Source organism: Plutella xylostella, chromosome 7 (assembly GCF_932276165.1).
Source record: "Plutella xylostella chromosome 7, ilPluXylo3.1, whole genome shotgun sequence".
NCBI classification, from domain to species: domain Eukaryota; kingdom Metazoa; phylum Arthropoda; class Insecta; order Lepidoptera; family Plutellidae; genus Plutella; species Plutella xylostella.
The window spans coordinates 1,225,479-1,250,704 of NC_063987.1; the positions used below are offsets into that span (position 1 = coordinate 1,225,479).

The 25,226-nt window shown below is 34.9% G+C and overlaps 1 protein-coding gene across 2 annotated transcripts in view; it reads left to right on the forward strand.

Moving 5' to 3' along the window:
- LOC105398770 overlaps positions 1-25,226 on the forward strand; it is a 66,681-nt gene continuing 41,455 nt past the window's right edge. The window contains exon 1 of one of the 2 annotated variants that reach the window (XM_011570996.3): positions 1-476. In XM_011570996.3, the coding sequence (XP_011569298.3) occupies positions 422-476 (55 nt within the window). In that variant the 5' untranslated portion in view covers positions 1-421. The remainder of the gene's footprint in view (positions 477-25,226) is intronic. The other variant, XM_011571009.3, reaches the window with a different exon arrangement.

The window sequence follows — 25,226 nt, forward strand, 5'->3', positions numbered from 1 at the left end:
TTTAATTGGCAAAAGTGGCAGCGGTAAAAGGCTTTTAGTTTCGCCGGTTAGCGCAAGGTGCGTTTTCTTTACGGGTTTCGCATGCATGCTCAGCTGGCTGAATGTTGTCAGCCATTGCCTCGCTCAGTAAGCGATCGCCTTTCAAACGAGGTTGGTTGCCGCGCGGGAAAACTTTTTAACTGTCAAAAATCAGCGGCAAATCACGCGCGGGAAACTTGACGTTTCTAATAAATTTTTCAACTTTTATTCGATTCGTTTTTGTTAATTGTTTGTTGATAAAAAGTGTTTAGATATCAATGTTAATATGAGGACTTTCTAGTGATAGCTAGTTTTGTTAATTTAGAATACTGAATGACTTGAAATGCAGTGAAGTAGTGTTATTTTTTTTATTTGTGAAAGAGTTTGGATTGTGTTGTTCAACATGAAGTTTGCACACTTTAGCGCCGGATGTTTGATATTATTAGCTGTATTAGTAGGTAAGACAAAAATATCATTTAATATCTATAATATTTTTTACTTCAAGAGCATTATTTTTGGTGTATTATATTATATATCTGACTAAGTACCTACATTATGTAATATGGCCTCGTTGCTTCAGTGGTCATTCGGCCAGATTCCGGCTTCGATTCACGGTCGCTGTATAAACTTGCAACACCCTCGGGCTTTACAAAAACATAATACATACTTACTAGATATATGAAGGTAGGTAGAGTTAACTAAGGAGTTATTCTTAAGTACTATTCAGACGGATCTCCTAGAGGGGTAGATTTTACCTCAGTATAAAGATATATTATTGAAGTTCGGGCTACAACCTATGGGATCTGTGATGTCTATAATCAATAATCTAATACAATAACATAATATACCCTCAATAAATTGTTATAGATGTTGTTATACATTGTTACATGACATACCAATCTACATAGTAAAATATAAAAAATAACTACTTACTTACATACTGTTAAGGCAACAAATGAAGTGACCAATATGAGGCGAAGCTATAATCTCTCAAGTCAAGGATTTCTTAATCGCGGATTAACAATTCTAAGGCCAGCGGTATTAATGAAAACTGCATGAAACGCGCGTTTAGTAATTATGCATCTATTAATATATTAGTTAGTTTCCAACTTGCCTAATTTTATTTGCTCATGACACGAAAAAATATAATTTTTTTATTGATTCGACGGAAATTGAATGGAGAAAAATTTAAGTACATACTATTATTACTAATTGTATTTTTCTACTCGTGCTTATTAAAATACGATTGTAAAAATAATATTTTTCCACTACTAATAATTATTTGTAAGTTCAGTTAACTCGTTGATGTCTTTTGTATGAGAACTGCACTGAGTTAATGAAACTATGTAGAAAATATGGTATAAAAATAACTACAGATATGAAAAATACCAACAGAAATGGCATAACTATGTTTGCTTGATTTGAGGATAATATATGGCTTAAGTAGGTCGTATATAATTTTATTAAACATAGGACATGTGATTCTATAGGTAAAATGTAAAAATTAAGAACGCTGACACATTCACTGCACATGTGACATTTCAAATTGACGCAGTGAATAATAATAATAATAATTAATTTTTTCTTCACAATACTAAGCATCTAAGCAAGCTTCCTCAAAACGCTGATATGTATAAAACTCAGATGAGACCTAGCAACATTGACAATGAGAAGCAAAGAAAGTGTAAACCAACTCTATATTCCGTAGTTTTTATGAAAATTCTCTTTCTCTAGAATCAATTGCTACAATTCAAGTCAAGACGCTCCTCTGCATTATGCTTCTTACGATCCATTAAAGATTAGTTTCAGTCACGCAACCGATCGTGGCAAAACAATTTCTTTATTGATTCTATTCTATTCCATAGACTACACCGAAACAATCCATTCGAGGAATTCAAAATGACATTACTTAATACCTAAAGAGCTTTCTAATGCTAATAAGAAAGTGATTATTCGCCAGCGATGCCGTGTGATGGCTAAACAGTTATGAGAAATGCACGAAAAAGTCTAGAATTCTGAATAGCATCCTAGTTTGATAAAAATAGACGATGCGACTTTCTTTGTTCTAATGTGTTTCGCATTCTATATTTCTATGTGTGAAATGGTACGAACTTTTCAAATATATCTGTCTACTACCTGTATTTTGTTTAGTCAAATAAAACAGTTCTAGGTATCGGTATTCGACTTTTTAAGGACGTTAGATGTTGTAACAAATAACATTAAGCGTAGGTAATTTACGTACCTGCCATAATATTATTTCAAGTAGGCACTAATATTACAAAGAAAAGATAGAGTCAAATTTTAATTTGAGTCCACTAAAGTGATAGAATCGACTCATTCACAACATCAGTATAAATACTACCTATTAAAATCAATGATTCATTGTTTTTCATTAATATTAGGTCATTATCGTTTGTTACTAGAATCTAGTTTGAAAACGATTATTAATTATTCTATTAACATTTGACCTGATCCTTTTAATATGCTAACGAAACGCTTTCTAAGTCAGATATTTCTGGTTGAAATCTTTTAGCTATTCAAACTATTTGTTCAGAAAACTTTCAGTAAAATGTTTGAGATTTGGGTTTCCTGATTAATTGGAAAGAATATAAAAATAAACGTTCAGTATCTACCATGAGTATATAAGGGGAAGTATGAAAGTGGCTCCTATAGTGGAGAAGATGAAAAGCCATCGTCTTTCTTGGTTTGGGCATGTCATGAGAAGAGAAGATGATTATGTTACAAAGAAAGTGTTGGAAATGAGACCCGAAGGAAGGCGCAAGAGAGGAAGGCCAAGAAAGACGTGGCTTGATTGCGTGAAAGAAAATATGAGAGAGTGTGGAGTGAATGAGGATATGACAGAGGATAGGGTAAAATGGCGTGACATGACCAACAAAGCCGACCCTAAATAAGGATAAGGCAAAGAAGAAGAAGAAGAAGAAGTTCAGTATCTACCATCAATCAGACAAATGACTTATTAAAGTATTTACGGGTGAGCTATGATGATAATAAATACAAATATACGTGTTTTCTTGTTAGCCGCCATTTTATTAGTTAACGTGACAAGAGGTCACCATACACTTCATAGAAGATGACCATAGACACAGTCATGACTTATACATAGTTTAACCGTACCTACATACTCGTACATACAAAATAGTCCAAATCCAGTTACAAAAATGTCAACAACAGACAGATAACACACACATGCTCTAGGCAACATGCTTAAGCCCTAGGACCTAGATAGGGCTACGAGTGAGTCACCTAACGGTGTCATGTCTAGTCTATGCACCTGCTGCCTGGCCGATGCCACACTGGCATCGACCGGGTTTTTACTCTATCCATCCGGGTTCTGTATTCGGGTTATGCAATATTTAACTGCTTACGTTCTTGGTAATAACTAGTTAGGCCATAGGCCGGTCGGATTATGAATGGTGCAAGGTACTGTCGAAGCTGTGTTTGAGGTTTTATCTGCTTTCATGTTTATTATTACACTTACGAGCAATGGAAAAGAACGTCAATGGCTGGTGGTACTTTTTCAATGCACGTGATTGTATAAATAGCCAAAGTAGAATTTGGTTTATGTGTTAATGAAATGTAGTAACATATTGGTGAAGTCAACTTTAAGCCTAGGTAGTTAAGTTATATACTTAACCCACTTATTACGGGAACAATAAAAAATCCGAAAAATGCCAATGAAATATAAATTCTAACTACATGTCAGTAAACTTATATTTATGTATCATTTTTTGACATGTGTGTGTCTTTTAAGGAACAGTAGGCATATTCAATTCAAATTCATTTATTTCGAGCATGGCACCCCATATAAGTGGGTTAATAATAATATACACAATGAGTGATGCCTTTGAATCCGTTGCGCAGAAAACAAGCAGATAGTGGCTGGATGAAGAAGACCAAGCATAGAGTGTACAGGTGACCGTTAAAGGCACTCAAAAAACCAAGCATGTGTTCACTTGTTTTATTTATTTATTATGATATACATTTATTTTAAGTTGCTTTAATAGTCAGGTAATATATTTTTTACCTACTAATTACCGACGTGTTACACGTCTGTAAGTAACAGTATGTAGCATAATTATCTAGAATCAGCTGATAGAAAAATTCAATCTAATCAAGATTTCACTATAAAACCAACATTTTAATTACCTTGAAGGTCGCAGTCACTAGTAGCTGATCGCGTTTTCACCGACTCCCTGGGGGTCACTCTATATGATAAAGAACGAAGTTTCAGAGCGCCACTGTGCGACCTACGGCTCTATCTCGTTGTATTAAACGTGCCGATTGCACGACAGCTCTCGTTCGTTCGTTTTTCGTCAGTATAGAGTAACCCTCCTTAGGCCGACATACGACGAAAGACCGAGTATGGACTGTGAGCCATATCTTGTATTCAGAGCTCGACTCATGAGCTAGTTCCGGGGTTTTAAGTAGGTGTATAGTATACCGGACTTCAATATCTGTCTGTTTGCGTGTATTTTTGGCCATGCGTATTGCTAAATTTCAAACTTTTTTAAAGTAAAATGAGAGCCAGAAGTGAAAATAGTACCTTTGGTTCAAATCACAGGCATAAATTTGAATAAAAACTCACTTCATCCATCAAGTTTTGGTAGATTTAGATTTAAATGTGTTATCACTTTAGTAGTACAATTTTTTTAAGGATGACTTGCACCAAAAATCTAATTAAAAATAAAATCTATTGTTCTTATGCTCTCTCATTATACTATCAAAGCAAGACAGCAATAGATTTAATTGCGTTTAAATGTAAGGTGCAAGACCTAAAAGTCATATTGCAAAAATAAAACAATTAATCCGAATGTTTGGAACAAGTTTACTATAGGAACAAATGCGTAACCTTGCTAAACTTAAGAGACATTGAATATAACAATTAGTATAAACAAATTGGCTCTTCACCGGCAGTGGTTTCCCACACTAAAGTAAAGGCCGTATATATGTGATGAATTTAAGTAAACACCTTAAATTTTAAATTTATAACATTGCTGACAACTTTTGTACCAGCAAACTTTATTTTCTACCTCTATATTAGAACTTGAAGTTAGCAACTTAGCAGCAATAAAACTTTTTCACCGTGTCAAACTAACAAACCACCTACTGATTCTTTCAAAGAGTTTGGATCGGACTGTGGGATTGACTTAAGCTGCGTACAGAGCGGCCAAACGAACGCCAACGAACGGGTTTCGTTGACCTTCGTTGCTGCAATCTGCCCTATATTATGTATGATAAATATCCATCGTTGGGCGTTCGTTGGGCCGGTCTGTACGCAGCTTTAAACGCTTGTAGGGTGTGGTGATAATCTGCTAAGAAAATTTCTCAATAATGTTCACTCTAAGTGGTTGATTTGATTTCAATAGGATACTTGAAGTTGACATCAATATTATGTATTTGGCTTCTCTTTTAAATTTAGAAATCGCAAGCATTGCTTTTTTACATAATATTACGCTCACTAACAATTTGTCTTAAACTGTGCTAAATAATACCATTTCTTTATTTTGTAGAAAAAATCAAATAAGAAGAATTTGAAGAAAAAAGAATATGTTTATGGCAATAATAACCCGAGAACGACAGTAAAATTAATACGATATTTATAATGATGACATTTCAACAAACCCTTACAACACCTTTGATAGCTTCTGAGGCAATGCCATCATTTATTTCTGATGAAAAATCATGTATTTTATGATTAACGCTCTTCCAATGACATGGATCGCACATTACTTTCAACCTTCACCCCAATTCACCATTTTATATTTTTCCAATATTACTTTACTAGCTAATACGCAAATATGCATTTTTAAACTCTTAACTGCAACTGTTCTGTTTTATGTACCTACTAAGAAATGATGACTATTATGTTATGACGGTGGCTTTCAGAATTGTATACACAAAATTGTAAGAGTAATATTTAAGGTAAGCGTCTATCTTTAGGTATCGTACGTATCGGACCAAACGGATTTTCACAAATGTATGGATGCAGTGGACGCATTGCCGATGAAGTGGACGCACTTGTGTTAAATACCGCAAAGAATACTGAATGCGATGCGTTCTTAGTGTACGATGCTGAAGGTGGACGCTTACCTTTAAACAACTACAATATCCAATATTCCTGAAGTATAATGATGTATGCTCGTAGAATCCAACTCGGATGGGCAGCGTTCGGGAAATTACGATACATCTTCACTGAAAACATACCTCAGTGTCTGAAAACAAAAGTTTTCAATCAGTGCGTGTTGCCAGTGATGACTTACGGAGCCGAGACGTGGTGCTTCACCAAAGGGCTTATCCATAAGCTCAGAGTTGCTCAGCGTGCTATGGAAAGGGCTATGTTAGGCGTGTCCCTGCGAGATAGGATTCGTAATGAAGAAATCCGCAGGAGAACTAAAGTTACCGACATAGCCAAAAGGATTAGCACGCTGAAGTGGCAATGGGCTGGCCACGTAGCCCGCAGAGCCGACGACCGCTGGAGTACAAAGGTTCTGGAGTGGAGACCCCGTGTCGGAAATCGGCGTGTCGGTCGCCCCTCAACCCGTTGGTCTGATGATCTGCGGAAGGTAGCGGGAAGCCGCTGGATGCAGATGGCGGGTGACCGTTTGGGGTGGCGATCGTTAGGAGAGGCCTATGTCCAACAATGGACTACAGAAGGCTGAGAGAGAGATAGAAGTATAGTGCTGGAAACGGTGGTAGAATTCTTACCAAATAATTAAGCAACACTTAGGCAAATACAATATGCATTTATTTATTTCAACAAGAGGTGCTACTTTAACATTATTTTGAACTTTACCTTAAAAGTAAACAATAGGTAGGTATTGGGACATCGGCGTCATAATTCACACATTATTGTAAAAAAGATTCCTAAAGTGTTAGTTTAGCCCACTTTGTTAGTGAAAGCAAAAGTGAGCTGACATTTTAGTATGCGTAAGATTTCAAGGTTTGTTTGAATAAGTTTTCATAACAGAATTATGTTCTAATTTATCGATTGACTCCGTATATACCAACTAATGTCCTCGGCTTATACATAAACGAGCAATGAAAAAGTTCCAGTGGTATATTATGGAGCCGCAATGGCAGGTGGATCTTTTTCAAAGCACGCGATTTTATTTAATAAATAATGCTAATAAAAGTTAGGACATAGCGTTGGGGCGAGGCTTATGTCTTGCAGTAAACTATTAAGGGCAGAAAAATTCAAACATCATCTTCATAAACGAAAGTTTTACATCATATTTTATGTAACACACCCCAACAGTAGTAACCTAACAGCATAGAATAATAAACAGGAAAAAGAACTGTGACCAAACGATGACCAGCTATTAGTACAACGATATAGCTTTGTCACGCAGTATGGTTGAAAAAATGACACTTGATCGATAAACTGCCATTTCACACACAATTTCTCGGTCTTGCTCTAGTAATCGGTCCGTTGGACACACGTTTCTCTGTAATCATATATTTGGAGTTTTCATTTCGTGGAAGGAAATGCAAAGTTTCCGTTATTTGATCGGTGGTCTGATAATTATGTGTGATATGTATTAGGGGGAATCTCATTTACATATCAGGTTACTTACATACTTTCATGTATTTTTGGTTTCAGTTTTTTATGTTTTGTACTTTGATTTCTCATATGACAATTTTCTTTTGTGTCGTGTTGGGCTTACGAATAGGTACACGTTTTTCTTTCTTTCTTTCTAGTATTACGTACTATTTCCATGGCATTATATTACGAAATATCATATTCCTCATGTAATGATTATACGAAAGTTTTGTTACATGCGAAAATTGTAGGAACCCATCTAATAGCCTCATTAACTAAAGATACTTTCGCTTTTTAACATAAAATACAGTAATTATTATCACACACTACCTAACAAGTTTCCTATAAGAGTATATTCCCAACATTTGTTAGTCAATTATCGCTGCTCTAAACTATTCTCACTTACAGTCTTTTGTTTTTAACGCTATCGAAGAAAGATGTGTAAATAAGGTCAAACGAACTCAGTCACAGAATGTGTTGTGTATAAGTGGCATTGGCATTGGCTTTCCAATGGGAATCTCGTCCATCTCACATTATTATGTATATTTGTAGGAACATACCTACATGATTGTGTCATGTAGAGTATTGTAGAGGTATAACCGTCACGTACCCACTGCTGGGGCACCAGTCTCCTTCCAAGGCAGGATTTAAGGCCTAGTCAACCACGCGGGCCCAGTCCGGGTGAGCAGACAAATGGTGTAGAGGTACAATATGGTCAATTTCTCAATGTTCAATCAAAGATCTAGCACAGTTAAATAAACCTTAGTCATAGAGCCTTGAACTTGATGCAGTGTGTGGGACTAGAGTTTTATGTGCTATCTCTAGTTATGTACAAAATATATTGCAGCACCTTGAAATTTACATAATATTGACCTACTTTTTTATGGACTTATTAATTAAATTAATGTGTTAATGTATCGTTTTATCTAGTTTTGCTGGATCGTACATTTATTTACTTCGGTAGGTATTCATTTTATATATTTATTACGTACGGTTTACAATATGTTTTTAATGTAATATTATTATGTTAATTGAATAAACATCTGTTTAGCTGGATTATTCAACTCAAAAACCATACCTAGAAAACTGAAAAGGTTAACAAATTATAGTTTGAGAAGATGTAACTTAAAGATTGAAGATACAACCTTTTTAATTGTCAGCATTATGACGAAGGCTGCCGAGCTCACGCGATCCATTAATTAAATAAATCCTCAGGCTTAGGATACATATGGATAAATTATTTGTTAACAACCTCAACCACTTTTATCATAATACACTCACGAGCAATGAAAATGTTCCACTTACAAACCTGTCTACACGAAATGCCCCCAATTTTTATAATATACTAGCAGTTCCCGCGCGCTTCGCTTCGCCTTAAAAAGTTTTCCCGTGGGAATTCCGGGATAAAAAGTAGCCTATATTCTTTCCAAGGGTCTAGACCGTATGTATACCAAATTTCATTCAAATCCGTTCAGTAGTATTGGCGTGAAAGAGTAACAGACAGACAGACAGACAGACAGACACAGATTAGGATTAGTTAGGATAATATCGGTACTAAGTTATCTATTTTTTTAAATATATTTTTTACAATTTCAATTAAAATATGTTCTTTTTAATCGGTAGGTAGGTAATATTCTTAGGCGCTGTTAAATTTACTTCAATGTTGCAGACGGCGTCATTAAGCTAGCTTTTACCGTTTTGGAGTAGTTTGGTGCTAAGTCACTGGAACTTTTTCATTGCTCGTGAATCTATTACACCTAATAGTTTGTTTGTTACAGTAGAAATGTTTAAATCTAGAGGTCGCTGGTTCAATTCTGCAACGGACACGGATAATTAAAATTACCGACTTTAGTAACGGTCCGGACGGCAAAAAGAGATAAGCATTAAGTGACGGGTATTAACGGTAATTTGCGTTTTTTTCGAGTTTACTTTATTGGACATGGTATAGTTATAGGAGAGAGATATACTGAAAAAAATATCAATTTTCCATAGTTGACCAAATGACACTGCAACTAAACATATTTTAATAAGATTTCCATCTCGAGTAATATTTTACTGGGCAGGTGGTATCTTTTAAGCAACGCTATTTGTAGAGAGTCAAGTGAGATAATGGCCGTGTTTTAGTGCTGCCATATATTACGTGAGTATCTTAAAATATAGCTTGCCATATTTTCCCAAAAAACGGTGACATTTGCAACCGTACAAACAATTATTTTTGTAAATATCGTAGGTCATGACAGTAACAATTAACTGACCGAGCAGTCAGGGTCGTGACACTCATGGCAGAAAGGGCAGGATGCTGGTCACCCAATTAGCTGACAGGTTTATAGGGCTGTTAAACAAACAATTAGGTACACTAAGAACTACTTAACTTGACTAACGTGCAGAAGACACTTTTGAAGAAGCTATAACCGATGCCGCTCAGCTGTTATTTATATTGAGGGTTAGATTAACAACTGTTGAGATAAGGACGCGCTTTGATTCCTGTCTATCATTCGTTTATAAATGAAATATTATCGCCAACCCACAAATGGCCGTCGTTTTAGTCAAGTTATGTGATTACTAGAGTATATATGTAGGTGTTTATTACTAAATGTATACCAAACAGTCTGTTAGTTACAAATATGTAAGATTTTATCGGATCCAAGTTGTAGGTACAGTTTAAAGATTTCATTAGCTTCGATTACAATTATCTCTATAAAGTCATCTTATATTACAACTACAGAAAGGTCAGTCACTGAGGTGAAAGGATTAGCAAGTCAGAGAAGTTGTTAGTTGTTTACTGTACCTACTACATAACGTACAGGCAAAACTCTTAACTGAAAGATGCAATAAATAAAATAGTAAATTCCTATCCTACATATTTGTTTCATTCTGTGCTCCCTGGTGGGCCCAGCGTGATCGGGAATCACGGGTAACTCTTGGCTGGTTTTAGTGCAATACAATAAAATAGAAATACCGTACTATAATTTTCTCATAAACAAACACAAGCATAGGACTATCCAAATAGTGAGACAATTAGTTTTCAGCCTTAAAAAATAATAACAAAAGTAAAAACCTTTTAAACTCGTAAAAAGCTCACAGATTTACACTTTACTTGGACTTGACCGATTTGTGAGGCAAATTAACAAGTCAAGTCCATCCGGCCGCGGTGGCAAGGCCCTTGAAAACACATCGACTCATGCGCACTTGATTTCGCATTCTAGAACTAGGTTGCTAACTAGGTAACCTGCGGGCTACCGCAATGCCGAAGCAACTTAATATGCTAATTTGTACTGAATTGTGGTCATTTGTCATTACAATTTAATTACAAAAAGCATCTGCTTCTCTATTTGTAATCTAAGTGGTCTAAGAAATTTATTTAACTGTTAAAAGTAGCCAGTGGCTTGAAAACAAGTGACCCGCTTTTTGCTATGCATTTGTACCCTTTAGGAGAAGTTCTCATATCGTATAATAATTAAAAAAATTAAAAAACCGACTTCAAAAAACCACTAAAATGTAAGAAATAATTTAAGGTTTACACAAATTCTACTCGTATGAGACAGTACAAATATACCTACCTAAGCAGGAACTGTTCTTTTTTGATGTTGGTGCGGTGACAAAGTAATCTGAAGAAATATGGCACCAACTTCAAAAAAGAACAGTTCCTGCTTAGGTATATTTGTACTGTCTCATACGAGTAGAATTTGTGTAAACCTTAAATTATTTCTTACATTTTAGTGGTTTTTTGAAGTCGGTTTTTTAATTTTTTTAATTATTATTTTATTTAATAGTTTTTAGTTTATTTGTAATAATTTTCAATCAAAAGTAAGGTGCAAATGATACCAAAAAGTCCTACTAATCAATACGAATCATTCAAGCCTAAACACGAAGTAGTTGCTATATACCGTTGAGGAGTACCCCTGACTGCCTTCCGTTTCCATCATCAGATCAGCTCAAGGTCACCATCATATTTTTTTGTTATAAGAACTATATTTACGTTCTTAATTTCATTAGAATCGGTTAATATGTGCCCAAAATGGAAATTCATACCCTGTTTTTACCCCTTTACCCACCCTTGGGGGTGAGATAAAATTCTGAAAAAAAAATGGGACCATCTGGGAGCTCAACCTAATACAACAAAAAAAGAATTTTCAAAATCGGTTCATAAACGGCGGAGTAATCGGTGAACATACATAAAAAAAAAAATAAAAAAAAAAAAAAAAAAGATCCCGACGAATTGAGAACCTCCTCCTTTTTTTGAAGTCGGTTAAAAAGTAAAATTATTTGATACACTATCGTTTCGAATAACGGTTGCAAGTTTAATTTACCGCTTGTGATTCAATAAAACGCTTTGAAAACATGTTAAACGCTATCTGTGTTAATGCAGAATGGATAATCTAGCTGGATGAAACACGAACAAGAGTTTTCACTCAATCGTAATTCAACGAGAAATACCTACATATTCGCGGTGCAGGGCTAACATATAACTAGGCTTAAACCCTTCCTTCATTGGAAGGAGACCCGTGCCCCAGCAGTGGGGACGTAATGGGTCGTGATGATGAGGGCTAACATAAGATATTATGTAAATAAGAGTAACTGCTCAGGAGCGTTACCTAAGGTTGATAAGAAACATTAAGAAGATACGGCTCGCAGCCTATTCCGTGAGTGCAAATCTTAATGTACACCGAAAATCAGGGGGCTCACTTGTCTTACCTCTGACTATGGTAGTTCAAGGATTACAGTCGTGAGCATATGTATATATCTGAATGTAATAAAAAAACGATTGAAAAATAACTATTTAATAAAACCAGAAAAATTTGTGTTAACTTAACTTAGTTTACTGCAAGTTAGAATAGCCGCGTTCGCTGCTACGCCGCGCCTACGTCACCGCCGCCGCTCGGCCCTTGAAAAGAATTCAACGCGCGAGCGAACTTGTTTTTGCAATGTCGTTCACTGGGCTACTCTAAATGCAACACATTGCTGTATTATTGTAGCCTTTATGTTGAAAAACCTAAACCGTGTAAAGCATGATGTGTTTTAGTTAACATACATATTTGTAATATTGTACCTAATGTTAATAACTTTATAATCGTCGAAATGCGATATTGTCTCAAGGGATACAATATGTCTATGGATTTAACCTATATCGCGTCGATTACGGAAGTTTGGTTATAAGTTTAATTATACGGCAATAGGTCAATGAACTCGGCCAACTGAAAATTAAATAAATATGGGCCTAACTTTGAAATCACGAAAAAAAACTGCTTCATATCTAATTTTAGTACCTATATGAGCTAATTGTTTTTTTCACCATTTCATCGTTGGTGCACTGATCAAGTCCCAACCTCTAGTTATTTTCACCACATCGAATTTAGTAGAAAGTAATTGTCACTGTAGCACTTGTCAGCACTAGTTTAATACTTGACCTAGAACTTAGGTACCGTTTTGAGTCTAAACGGTCTAGAGTTCGATTTAAATTGTAATGATTGTAGAGAAAGTGTTATGTAGGTGTGAGCTACAAAATCTACCTACATTATTTCATTTATGTTTTCACATTTCTATTAATAACTGTTTCGTCAAACAATAATTTCACCATCAAATGGGATGATATAACTTGCTTATTAGAAGTTTGAACCAGTAACTATAAGAATTAATTAGTATAATTATATATTTGTAACAGTTTAACATATAAATGTTTAAGAAGAACATGATACGATGTTGACAGTAATACTGTTGTTTCATAATAATGAATATTTAATTATTACAAATATGCTGTACTGATTATTCGTAGATAAAAAATATTATATTTTCACAAGTCCTTTCCCATATTGTTTTGTAAGAGGTGATGAATATTATTATGATTATACTAACTGTATGAAAAAAATGTAGAGCTGGTATACCTACATCTACTTACATACTTTCTTCTTTCAACAAACATTTAAGACCATAACGGTGAATTTCCTTAAACAGAAATTTTACTTATAATAAGACTACTCTATGAATTTACCTCATAAAATGTTATCCAGTCTACAATCGAAGAGTACCTTTACCGTAACATAGCATAGAAACTGGTCGAACAGGCTAGGCATTTGTGCAAAAGACGTAATTGTGAAACTCGTAGGACATTACGTTACGGTACAAGATTTAAATCAGCGGCTTTGTAACATGTATTGGTTTGAATATTCAAAAGTTTTGTGTAACTTTTTTGGGTAAGGAATTGAGGAGGAGCATATTTTTTAGCTGCAGTTGAAAGGTTATGACGGGCGAGAGTTCTGTTCTGCTTATGTTAGGTAACATAAACACTTAGACCTGTGTAGAACTTTAAAAACATAAGCATGAAAAGAAACATTAATAACTTTTTGTGGTGCATTAAGCTTGACTCCTATTTCAAATTCTTGATATTTTAGACTATCAGATGTTAGATGCTATCAAAGAATCTATCATCGTGCTTTGTCATTTCAATGGTAAATTCAAGTAAATTTTAATATGCGTACAAATGAATGCACCAAACACCTACTAGTATTTACTACAACAAGCCTCAAACAGTGCCAGAGTAATTAGATAAACCCATTGAGTAACTTCAACCACGTAATGATAGCGGCAAGTGGCAAGTGTCATTGTGACAAAGATGTTATCACTGTTATACGAAAATAAAGTTATTCTTACTACACGGCTTTTAACATACTCTTGGGGTTTCCCTCAGTAACACAATATTTGATTATGTTAAAAAGTGTATACTTAAAATATTAATAGTATTTATAAAACAGTTTTTAAAGGTTCTTATTGTGAATTTTCCTGTGGAATTATTGATGATGATGATGATGAGGTTCTACCTTTTTTGGCATAAGATTTTTTTGCCTAATCTCGTATTGCATAGTAAGTAACGTTTGGTCAAAGTCTCGTTACGCCGAAAATCATATGGCATAAATCTCGTTTAGTAAAAAGTTATTTCGCATAACATTGTTTAGCCTAATAATGGTATGGCCAAATCTTGAATAGCCTAATAATGCTATGGCATAGGTTTATACAAAGTAATAATATTCGTTTGGCTTTAACTTTGACGGAGCGTCTCCCTACATAGCGCCAACTGGTGCCTTGTATTGTTTCCGCTGTTTGGAAAACGCTCCGCTTTGGTTTTGATGAACATGTGCACCTAACACGCTCCTCCTCGCTTTGCTCGTCGTCGCACCTATTTTTAGGTTTCGATCTCATGGGGTTTGTAATAATTATATTGGTCGTTAACTTTCGATATTTTGATCATACAATATCGTGATTTTGGGGATGTAGGAGAAAAATACCACAATTTGTACATTTACTACATACTTAATATATTATTTATTAAGATAACATTAGGAGAAACAAGATTATACATAGGTATAGACGAACATAAATTTGAGCAAACGAAACTTAGGTGTTTAAAGATTGTGTCTAAAGAGTTTTAGACGAAACGAGCCTTATGCCCCATAAGTCTTGGCAAAGTGATGGTTCGGCCAAAAAAGTTTAGACCATACGAGTTATGCGAAATGAGTTTTGGTCAATAAAGATTATGCCAGATGAGCGGAACCCTGATGATGATGATGTCCTCCACGACGTGTCCGTCGACGGCGACACCTTATCAGTTCCTGGCATGTGCTCGTATGTGGCTTGCGAATTATTACCTACTAGTAACTATATAGATATATATATATTTATATATATATATATATATAGTTACTAGTAGGTAATAATTCGCAATATATATATATCGTGGAGGGGGTACACTACATAATTCCGAATTAATTTTTAACGAATATGAAAATAACGATTTTTTAAATTTCGAATTTCATAGTTCCGAATAATTCATAATCCCGAATTTTAAGTTTCTGAATAATGAAAATCACGAATAGTTTATAAACGAAATTTCAAACAACACATTTATTAAAATGACGAAAGTCAATTTTCCGAATATTATTATTTCGATGTTTCAAAAGTACGATTTTTATTATATCGAATTATTTAAATTACGAATCCCGAAGTTTTAATATTCCGAAAATACAAATTCCCGAATGTTTCTTAGTTAACAAGAAATGGTTATCTTATATTATGAATAATGCTGCATAATGCGTATAAAAACAATATTTTTTAAGCTATATTATGTGAAACGCTCCGCTCCGCTTCGCTGCGCTCCGCTTTGTTTTTCGATATCAATGTGCACCTAACACGCTCCTCCTCGCTTTGCTCGTCGTTGCACCTATCTTTAGGTTTAAGTCCTAAGGTTTTTAAGTTTAAACACCATAAAAATCCTAGCAATTGTTTTGCTCTATATTTGAAACGCTCCGCTCCGCTTCGCTGCGCTCCGCTTTGTTTTTCGATATCTATGTGCACCTAACACGCTCCTCCTCGCTTTGCTCGTCGTCGCACCTATCTTTAGGTTTAGGTCCTAAGGTTTTTAAGTTTAAACACCATAAAAATCCTAGCAATTGTTTTGCTCTACATTTGAAACGCTCCGCTCCGCTTCGCTGCGCTCCGCTTTGTTTTTCGATATCTATGTGCACCTAACACGCTCCTCCTCGCTTTGCTCGTCGTCGCACCTATCTTTAGGTTTAGGTCCTAAGGTTTTTAAGTTTGAACACCATAAAAATCCTAACAATTGTTTTGCTCTTTATTTGAAACGCTCCGCTCCGCTTCGCTGCGCTCCGCTTTGTTTTTCGATATCTATGTGCACCTAACACGCTCCTCCTCGCTTTGCTCGTCGTCGCACCTATCTTTTGGTTTTGGTTCTAAAGTTTTAAAGACGTTTATGTTTTTTTGTCAAAATCACGAATTATCATATTTCCGATCGGGATTTGACTTTTTCGTGATTATAATAAATCGGTATTTTATTTTTCGTATATTAAAGTAATCGTATTTTTTAACATTCGTATATTTAACAATCGTAATAACAATATTCGTCATTATAATATTCGAAATTATAATTTTCGTGATTATTATAATTCGGTATTTTAAAAAATCGGTATTGCAATATTTCGTAAATTACATATTCGGGGTTATCAAATTCGGAAAAAAGTTTTTCGGAATATTTGGGTGTTCCCATCGTGGAGGACATCATCATGATATGAAACATTGTATCAATTAGATACTAGAAACATCTAGCTCTGATTGTTGTGCCTAAGGGTCCGGGGTTCAATTCCCGAGTATTTTTTTCTCAGGGCTCGGATTATTTGAAGGATTTTTCTGTGTCTATTCCATCTGAAGTATGTATCTTGGACATACGTATTATACATAGACTGGTTAAGTATAGGTACTTATCTACTTACAACATTCATAATATATATTAAAGTTTATCTCAATAATTTATAAACGAAAGGAAGTTGTAGGCTTTACCTAGAGGTAGTATTCTCCTCAAATTTCCCATAAAACCCAGCTATTGTCCATTGTTTGACAATTGACGATCAATAATGTGTTTAAACTCTTGCGCAAGCCCTTGAAGGTAATACGAAAATGCCGTAAGGAAATGCGAATATATGTTGTTGGATATTGACAGATGTCTGAAGCTTTTACCAGTACATGGGAGTGTCACAGTCATAAACTTTCATGGGTAAGCATAGGTAAATCATGAGAATGATTACTATGATGTTGAAAAGGTTCAACACAATGTTCTTTTCAGCTTCAAGATTGCAGAGGTATTGCAAAAAATATGATTGGAATAACACCCTGAGTCTCCCTCTTTCGGCTTTCCTTAAAGTGGTTAGTGGTTTTCTGTTGCATGTAGATTTCAATATTTTGTTGTTTCCCTATTACATATGTTTGGTTTTAAAAAAAACTAATAAATTAACAACAATAATATTGTAACAAATTTAAAATTGTGTTAGCACGATAATGAAAAAATAATTATTTATAACACGAACTCCTAATTAAAGGTTTTAAATATACTGTGTTTATTATGCATATCTTTCTAAATTATATTTTCATTTCAAATGTAGCCGCTGGCAAAAGTGCATATAATTTTAGCAGCAAAATGACTAACTTTCATTAGAAACTGGCAGTTAGGAACTAAATAACCAAGAAGTTTTAGAAAATTGCCAGTCTAGCTCACTGGAGGAAATATTATTAAAACTCATTTCTACAGTGTTTTGATGCTTTTGAAGGAGGTCCAAGGGTGTCCCACACTACGTTGTCCTGTTTGTGGTCTCCACTCGAAAACTGGATACCATAAATGTAACAAAACGTAGCATAAATAGTGAACGTGACTTGAAAAAATATGTAAACCTTGACCATTTATATATTCAAATTCAAATTCATACCATTTATTCACACTAATTCACAAACATACACAATACAATACAAAACATAAAAATTAAATTTGTACTGGACTAACTACCTACATACATGACATGAACACAGTTAATAAATTGAAACATTATTAAAATAGAAATACACATAATTATTTTTCACAATTGTGTGGGTAGTTATATAATAAATTACTGAATTACTGTTACAGGCGGTTTGCAGTAGTTGTGGTTAGTATATATAGTAGTATATTATAGTTTAGCATTCCGGGAATGCTCAGAGATCTGCTAATGCAATGCTGTTCAGTTACCAACTAGCCAAAATTGTAAAAAGGTATTTATAAAACCAAGTCAATTTATTTGAAAAGATACATATCTCTTTGTTTAGTTATCCAAGTATTTTGCTCACTTCAGTTCACACGTGTTTTAGCAAAGTGAAGACTCTGCCAGTGTGTTGCTAAGTAGGCAAATAAGCGATTAACCTACTATGCATTAGAACAAAAAGCTAAAGGTTGTCTCTTCAACTACATATTTTACATTTGTGAGTCTCTAAACAATATTACTAACTTACTTTCCATAAGATCCGTAGTTAAAAAACAATATTATGCTATTTTTTGTACGTTATTTAGTGAGAAAAAATTATCATAACTTTTCGGTGAGAGGTTATATTTCGGCATAGGTATAATAATTATATCAAAAAGTTTAAAATGCTGGAACATACACATAAGGCATATTTTAAAGTTTAAAAGTAGGTACTAAATAATAGCCGTCTGGAAGCAACCTAACAACATGTTCGACATACACACAGTGTCTCAGTAGCAACAATTAGCACTAGCGTCGATAATCTATGAAAGTAAAAACAATGAAAACTGAGTTTCCTATAAACGCTGATTCCCAAGCACGAAGGTAAAAGTAGTAAAAGCTGACATAGAATGAGTAAATATTGATAGTCGGCCATTGTTACCCGAGTACGGGAGAAATTTTTAGTTCAATACTGGTGTTTAGTGTGTGAATGTGTGTGTGTGTGTGTGTGTGTCATAGTGGAGAGTGTTTGTTTCAGAGACTACAGTAAGTACTCGTAACTACACTTTCATTTATTACATACATAATGCTCACGACTGTAATCCCCGAAGGGGTAGTCAAAGTATGATGAAATTACAAAGAATAATTGTTGCCCTAATAAACTGCTACTGATGATGACACTAATAATATCTGTTGCAAAGTTAGCTTTGCCAGACTACACGCTGAAAATTTTGAAAAAAAAACTCATAGCGGTACTAACTGTGGCAAAGGTCATTGTGGTCAATCAGAAACACATCAAGTTTAGTTTTCGCCATAAATGGGCAAACTTCCCAAATTGTACCCAACGGTACTTTGTCTACCACAAAGGGGCGTTTCTGAAGGTCACAATTAGGCTTGTCTTATTTTTTATGTAAATTTTATGCACGTTGTAAATTTTTGCTTTTAAGTATTGAAAAACTACAATAGCTGTTAAAAAATTGATAATATTCTTACACATATTATTATGATTTAAAAGGAATGCAAATAATTAAAGTAAATTGCATAAAACATAAGCAATGCTCCGAAAATTTAAGTTTGTACTTAAAAAGTTTTCAGTGTCAAAGAAATATAAAAAAGTTAGGTTACTCCCCGACGCTATAAAATTATCTATTTTCCCTTAGATTGAGATACAAGATACCTATTAATTAAGGAAATCTCAGGATTGTTCTACAAGGTAACCGATGGTTTACGAGTACATTTGAAGAGGTTAAAGGTTAGCTGGAGGAAATTGCTTTTTGACAATAAGTCTGACTTTGTTCGCAAACTATGTATGATACAGTAAGCTCTTTACAAAAGTTGTTCAGAATGAACCCCCGAATCACACGATTTCGGAATACTATTCCACTTTAGCAACACTCTGTATAAAATGTCATCTTTCGCTTCTTCCAAATTTAAGTCTCTTAATTCACGGTCTAGGGAAGTACTAATATGAGCGAAAATGCATGTATCATCTTAAGTGCAATTGAAATTATAAAAAGGCAATTTGTGTAACTTTCAACACATAAAATATAATATATTCAAATCCAAATTAAAGCGTAAATGTAAATTAAAATTTTGCAGTTAACGAAAGTAAAAGTTCATTTCCTTTTTAGTTTGGTTGACTACTAGGTACTTTCTTTTGCACATTTTATCACTTTAATTACAAGGTTTCTTTTTACTTAAAATAAACTGCTTGAGAATATTGTTGAATAGTCACTACGCCATCCAGTTGCCATTGATCAAGTGCAATCAAACTTGGCAAATAGAAATAACTCGTAAAAATTACGCAAATCAATCACCTACAATTGAACCTGAATTGAGCACTTTAATTGTACATAACCCTGCAATTCAACTTGTGTAATATTAACTAACTGATAGTCGATTTCATAATACCAACTCTTGTTAGAACGATGAACAGTGAATATGTGTTTTTTTGGCAGCCAATACGTAATTATACTCTTTTTGTATTGAAGATATTGATGAAATTGTTAGAATGTATTTAATCACCTACTGTTAGTGGATAATTTTCGTGTGGTTACCAAGAATTTTAACTTTTTATGTAGGAATACGTTCTTACTACTAAAGAGACACGATAAACAAGTGTTTAACGCTGTGAAATCTTATGCATCTGTAACATACCATGTTAAACACTCACAACTAAAACCTGCTCAAAACATTTTATTTATACTACAGTTTTGGACGACCGAATGGCGTAGTGGTTAGTGGCCCTGACTGCTATGCCGAACGTCCCGCGTTCGATTCCCGGCTGGGGGAGATATTTGTTTAAAGACAGATATTTGTACTCGGGTCTTGGGTGTTGATATTTATATTTAGTATTTATCTATCTATGTATTTGTGTAGATATATCAGCTGTCCGACACCCAAACACAGGTTCTGCCTAGCTTGGGGTCGGATGTTCGTGTGTGAGATGTCCCCACATATTTATTTAGTTTTTAACCTATACATAAATAATTGTACCAATTCAATTGAGGTAGGTACAGGAAATAACTATTGCATCAATTTAAATTCCTGTGCACAATTCGACAAGGCCCTACTGTAACTATAACGACCGGTTTCTTTCATAACCTGAAGGTTAACCTTAAGCCCTGAGTGCCATAGGTCCGGGTTCGAAACCCGACAACGGCCAATTATGCAATACAGAATCTCCTTACGGCTTTCGCCTCACTCACCTATGAACAAAGGTGTGTAATGTTCTCCTATTTACAATGGCTGTATGCGTTTTTGTGTTACTTATACTAAGGATTATGTACTGAGTTATGAGTAGGGTTAAATAATGCTTATGACTTGTATTTAGAGATTAGTTAGTGTGCCTATTACTATACAGGTTGTCCCAAAAGGTTACGTAGCTGGAAAGGTCAGTGATAGGTGTGATCACAAGGGTAACCAGAAAAAGAACCTTGTGACCACCTGTATCACCCCCCTTCCCAGCTACGCAACCCTTTGGGACACCCTGTATAATTATCGAATACATAAGTACTATTAGTGTAGACAAGTATTTAAAGCTTATAAAGATTCTTATACAGGGTGTTGCAAAAAGGGTATACTAAGCCAAAACCACCATGTGCAGCATGTTATATCTAAGCCCGAATCTGAAATCAGAATTTCAAAATTCCTGAAAAAAATAACATTTCTATAGAAACTTTGTTGGTCACGTGACTTTTTTATTATGGAGAATGTTTTTTTATCGGCTTAGTATACCCTTTTTGCAACACCCTGTATAGGTCTTTATCAACGAATGTGCCTTTATTAATCATGCATGAAATAGAAACAGTGTTTAATCGAATCCGGGATGTAAACACAATCAGAAGGTAATCTAATGCAGAGGAAATGGTAATTATTACAGGCGCGAATTTGTTAGGTAATTTAATTAAGGTATTTTTATGGCCTTGTTAGGTAATTTACTGCTAGTATGCTGTTATGTATTAATATAGTAGAAGTTGTGGTAGTTATACACTATGTTTTATGTAGTTTAAAGCATGCGTGTTTCACGGCAAAAGCTTCTTCAGAAACCATTGTTTCAAACCTTTTATTTTTTATCCCAAAATAATGAATATCTTCTTAATATCTTCCTTCATTCGGATTATTCTTGTTATTAAATTCTCTATTGTACATCAATTCAAGATTATGTGCGGTCATGTGCAGAAAAACCAGACCCCCCTCTCATAGTAACAATGCTTCTGAGAGTGGTCAGATTTATCTGCCTTATACTACCTACATAGGCAGACTAATGGCGTTTTCTTCCACCTTTGGTGCTATGGAGAGAATGATAGTGACGGGTTGATTTGTCACATGTTGTTCGGTGGTTTTAAGAAACACCGTTTTAGGTTTTAACCAAAAACGCAAAATACCATACAATGAAAAAGTTTTAGTGACATAAGGAAGGTCATTCCAATATTTTTATTGCTCGGGAGTGAATTACACACAACACAGCGGATCACACCAAACTGATAAGCGATTGCAAAAAAGCCGCAATGGTCAAAAATTGGAGCAGAGTAAAAGTAGATCAGAAGTGCAGTAAAATGTCTGCTCCAAAAGTGCAAACCTTTCTCTTACACACTACAATCTCAATTGTGGATCAGGTACTTTCTCCCATCAATACACTAATTGGTAACACACATTTAGGTAAGTCACTATATACCTGTCAGGTTTACACCTGAGAATGTTGAGTTAAACAGAACTTGAGTATGGAATGCAGGGCTATGATTGGCGGAATTAAATTATCGTTAAGAAGGACTTCCGTTAATTTTATGCTATATTTTCTCGTGCAAATATGATTGTTTGTTTCCACAAAGACACTCATACACTCATGCTTTGAAAGGCACTCCCTTACTGGGTTGGCAACAAATAGTATGTTTACGTCTATGTTTCTTTTTGGAGAGATACCGGTATCTCTTGCGAGCGAACTATTTCGGCTAACTAAAACGAATGACAGGCTAAAATATTATGCATATTAATTAATTTCATATTTCTTTGAACCTCCGGTTTTATCGTCTTGGGCGTTTTCCAGAGAGGAAGATATATTGGAATTCCTCATATAAATATTAGTGACCCACAATTTATGCACGTCGAGTGTTGTGGCAGTCGTTGAACTGAGGTTCGGAACAGAAATTCACTTTCGCTACAGAAGTGGACTCAACGGGCCATCGCGGGCATGGACCGTACGGACTCGGTAGTTTAAACCATATTTTATTTTATTATAAAATTTAAAATCCTAATTAATAAAAAATAATAGAATATAAAAAATAATGTACAGGAAACAACGAACTAAATAAAAATTATTTAAGTAGGTACTTCAAAAAATATACCCACAGATTACTTGAAACAACAATATAGTTCAAAACCCTTAAATGAATGTTAAAATTAATTTCTGAACGTGAGCTAACTTCACCAAATTTATAATCGCCCACTGCCTTGACACAGAACTCTATTACCAAATAACCCTGCTATGACTCACTTATGCATACTTTCCTCAACAAGGTCCGCACTGGGACAAGCCCGCGTCCAGTGGACAGCACACTCCGTCCGCATATATTTATTCCCCGTCCACTTTCACTCATTTCTCCTCACAAGTATTTCGGCTCATTCCATATCAAGGCCACATTTCGACGCGTCACCGTTTATCACCTCTTGTCGCCGTATTTGGGAGAGTTTATTGGTTGAGAAATTGAGAGTTATCGGTTTTTGGTTTGGAGTTGCGGTTGTGTTCATTAGTGAGGCATATGGGTAGGCGCGACGGAGTCACGGCGCGGGCTAGGCGAGAACTTGACAGAGTAAATGAGACATCATTCTTGCGCCTTAAAGCATCGCATCGACGCTACCTCGACGCGACGCCGCCTGCGCCTCGACTCTAGCAGTGGACGGAGAGCCTAGAGTCATGTTTGAGTATTTACTCCGTTCGAGCAGTGAAATGTAAACGTATCTTTGTAGTAGGTATGTTTCCAGTTGTCACTAAACTTAGTGGCACGCCGCACGGTTACACACGATGAAAACTTCGACTATGCTCACTGATGACCAATAACGATTGGGTAAATTATCACATCAAAACTGTTGTCAACCTTAAAGAGAAAATTCTGGTTTCATTAACATTTATAAGGTATAACCGTGATGAATGTCAAATTGGGCTTGGAAGTTTGGAAACGTGTGGTTATTTGCATTAAGAATGAGGTTGTTTGTCAGTCAATTTATTGACCAATCAGATGGGTGGAAAAGTTATGGTGAGAAAAAGATGTCCTAGTTTTTAATAACCTCAGGTTGGTATCAATAGGTCAAACTATTTTAACGGACAATAACTACACGATTATATAATATATATTATTGTATCCATTGCACATGGGTATTTTCAATCCTAGCGAGTTGGTGATAAATAAACTCTAGCCATTGTTATTAAATAAATTATTCACCACTAGACCCTAAACAACGTGGTGAATAATTTATTTAATCACAATTCGAAAACAGCATGTTTTTATGGCTCTAATTCGTTTAAAAATGTTACTCTGTAATACTACTCTATATACTACATAATAAAGTTACGTACATAGGTAGGTTGCATAAATCAATTCACACATTTGTAAGAAAACCACAGTTTAATAGACTATCATTGAATGGACAAGCAATTTGTAAATAATGCAATTTTACACAGTACCTAATAGCCATATTAAATATATAAATAAATATGTGGGGACATCTCACACACGGCCATCCGACCCCAAGCTAGGCAGAACCTGTGTTATGGGTGTCGGACAGCTGATATATCTACACAAATACATAGATAGATAGATACTAAATATAAATATCAACACCCAAGACCCGAGTACAAATATCTGTCTTTAAACAAATATCAGCCCCAGCCGGGAATCGAACCCGGGACCATCGGCTCAGTAGTCAGGTCACTAACCACTACGCCATTCGGTCGTCAATCGTATTATTGCCTATTAGCGTAACATCCATCATACTCAAAGACTAAAGAGTCCTTGTGTGACGGGTAAAGTTTATTATCAGAAATTTACTATAGAGGAAGGCAGACTTGACTAGAGGTAACATTCAGAAGTACATGATATACTTACACTGCAACTAATTTTCGGCAGTCCCAAAGTAAAATGCTAATTGCTGATACACGGGATGAAATGTACCTATTTCAATGTTTACACGAGAAATCCGGTAATCAATGCCTATAATCTTTTAGGAATAATGTAACGTTATAATATTTTATGATAATGAAAGAACTTTTGAAGTCAGTTAAATTTTGCCGAAGCCATATTTATATTCACTTAAATCTAAAACAAACAAATTCTTCTTTATTATAATACACAAAGATGTTTATATCCCAGTAAAATACG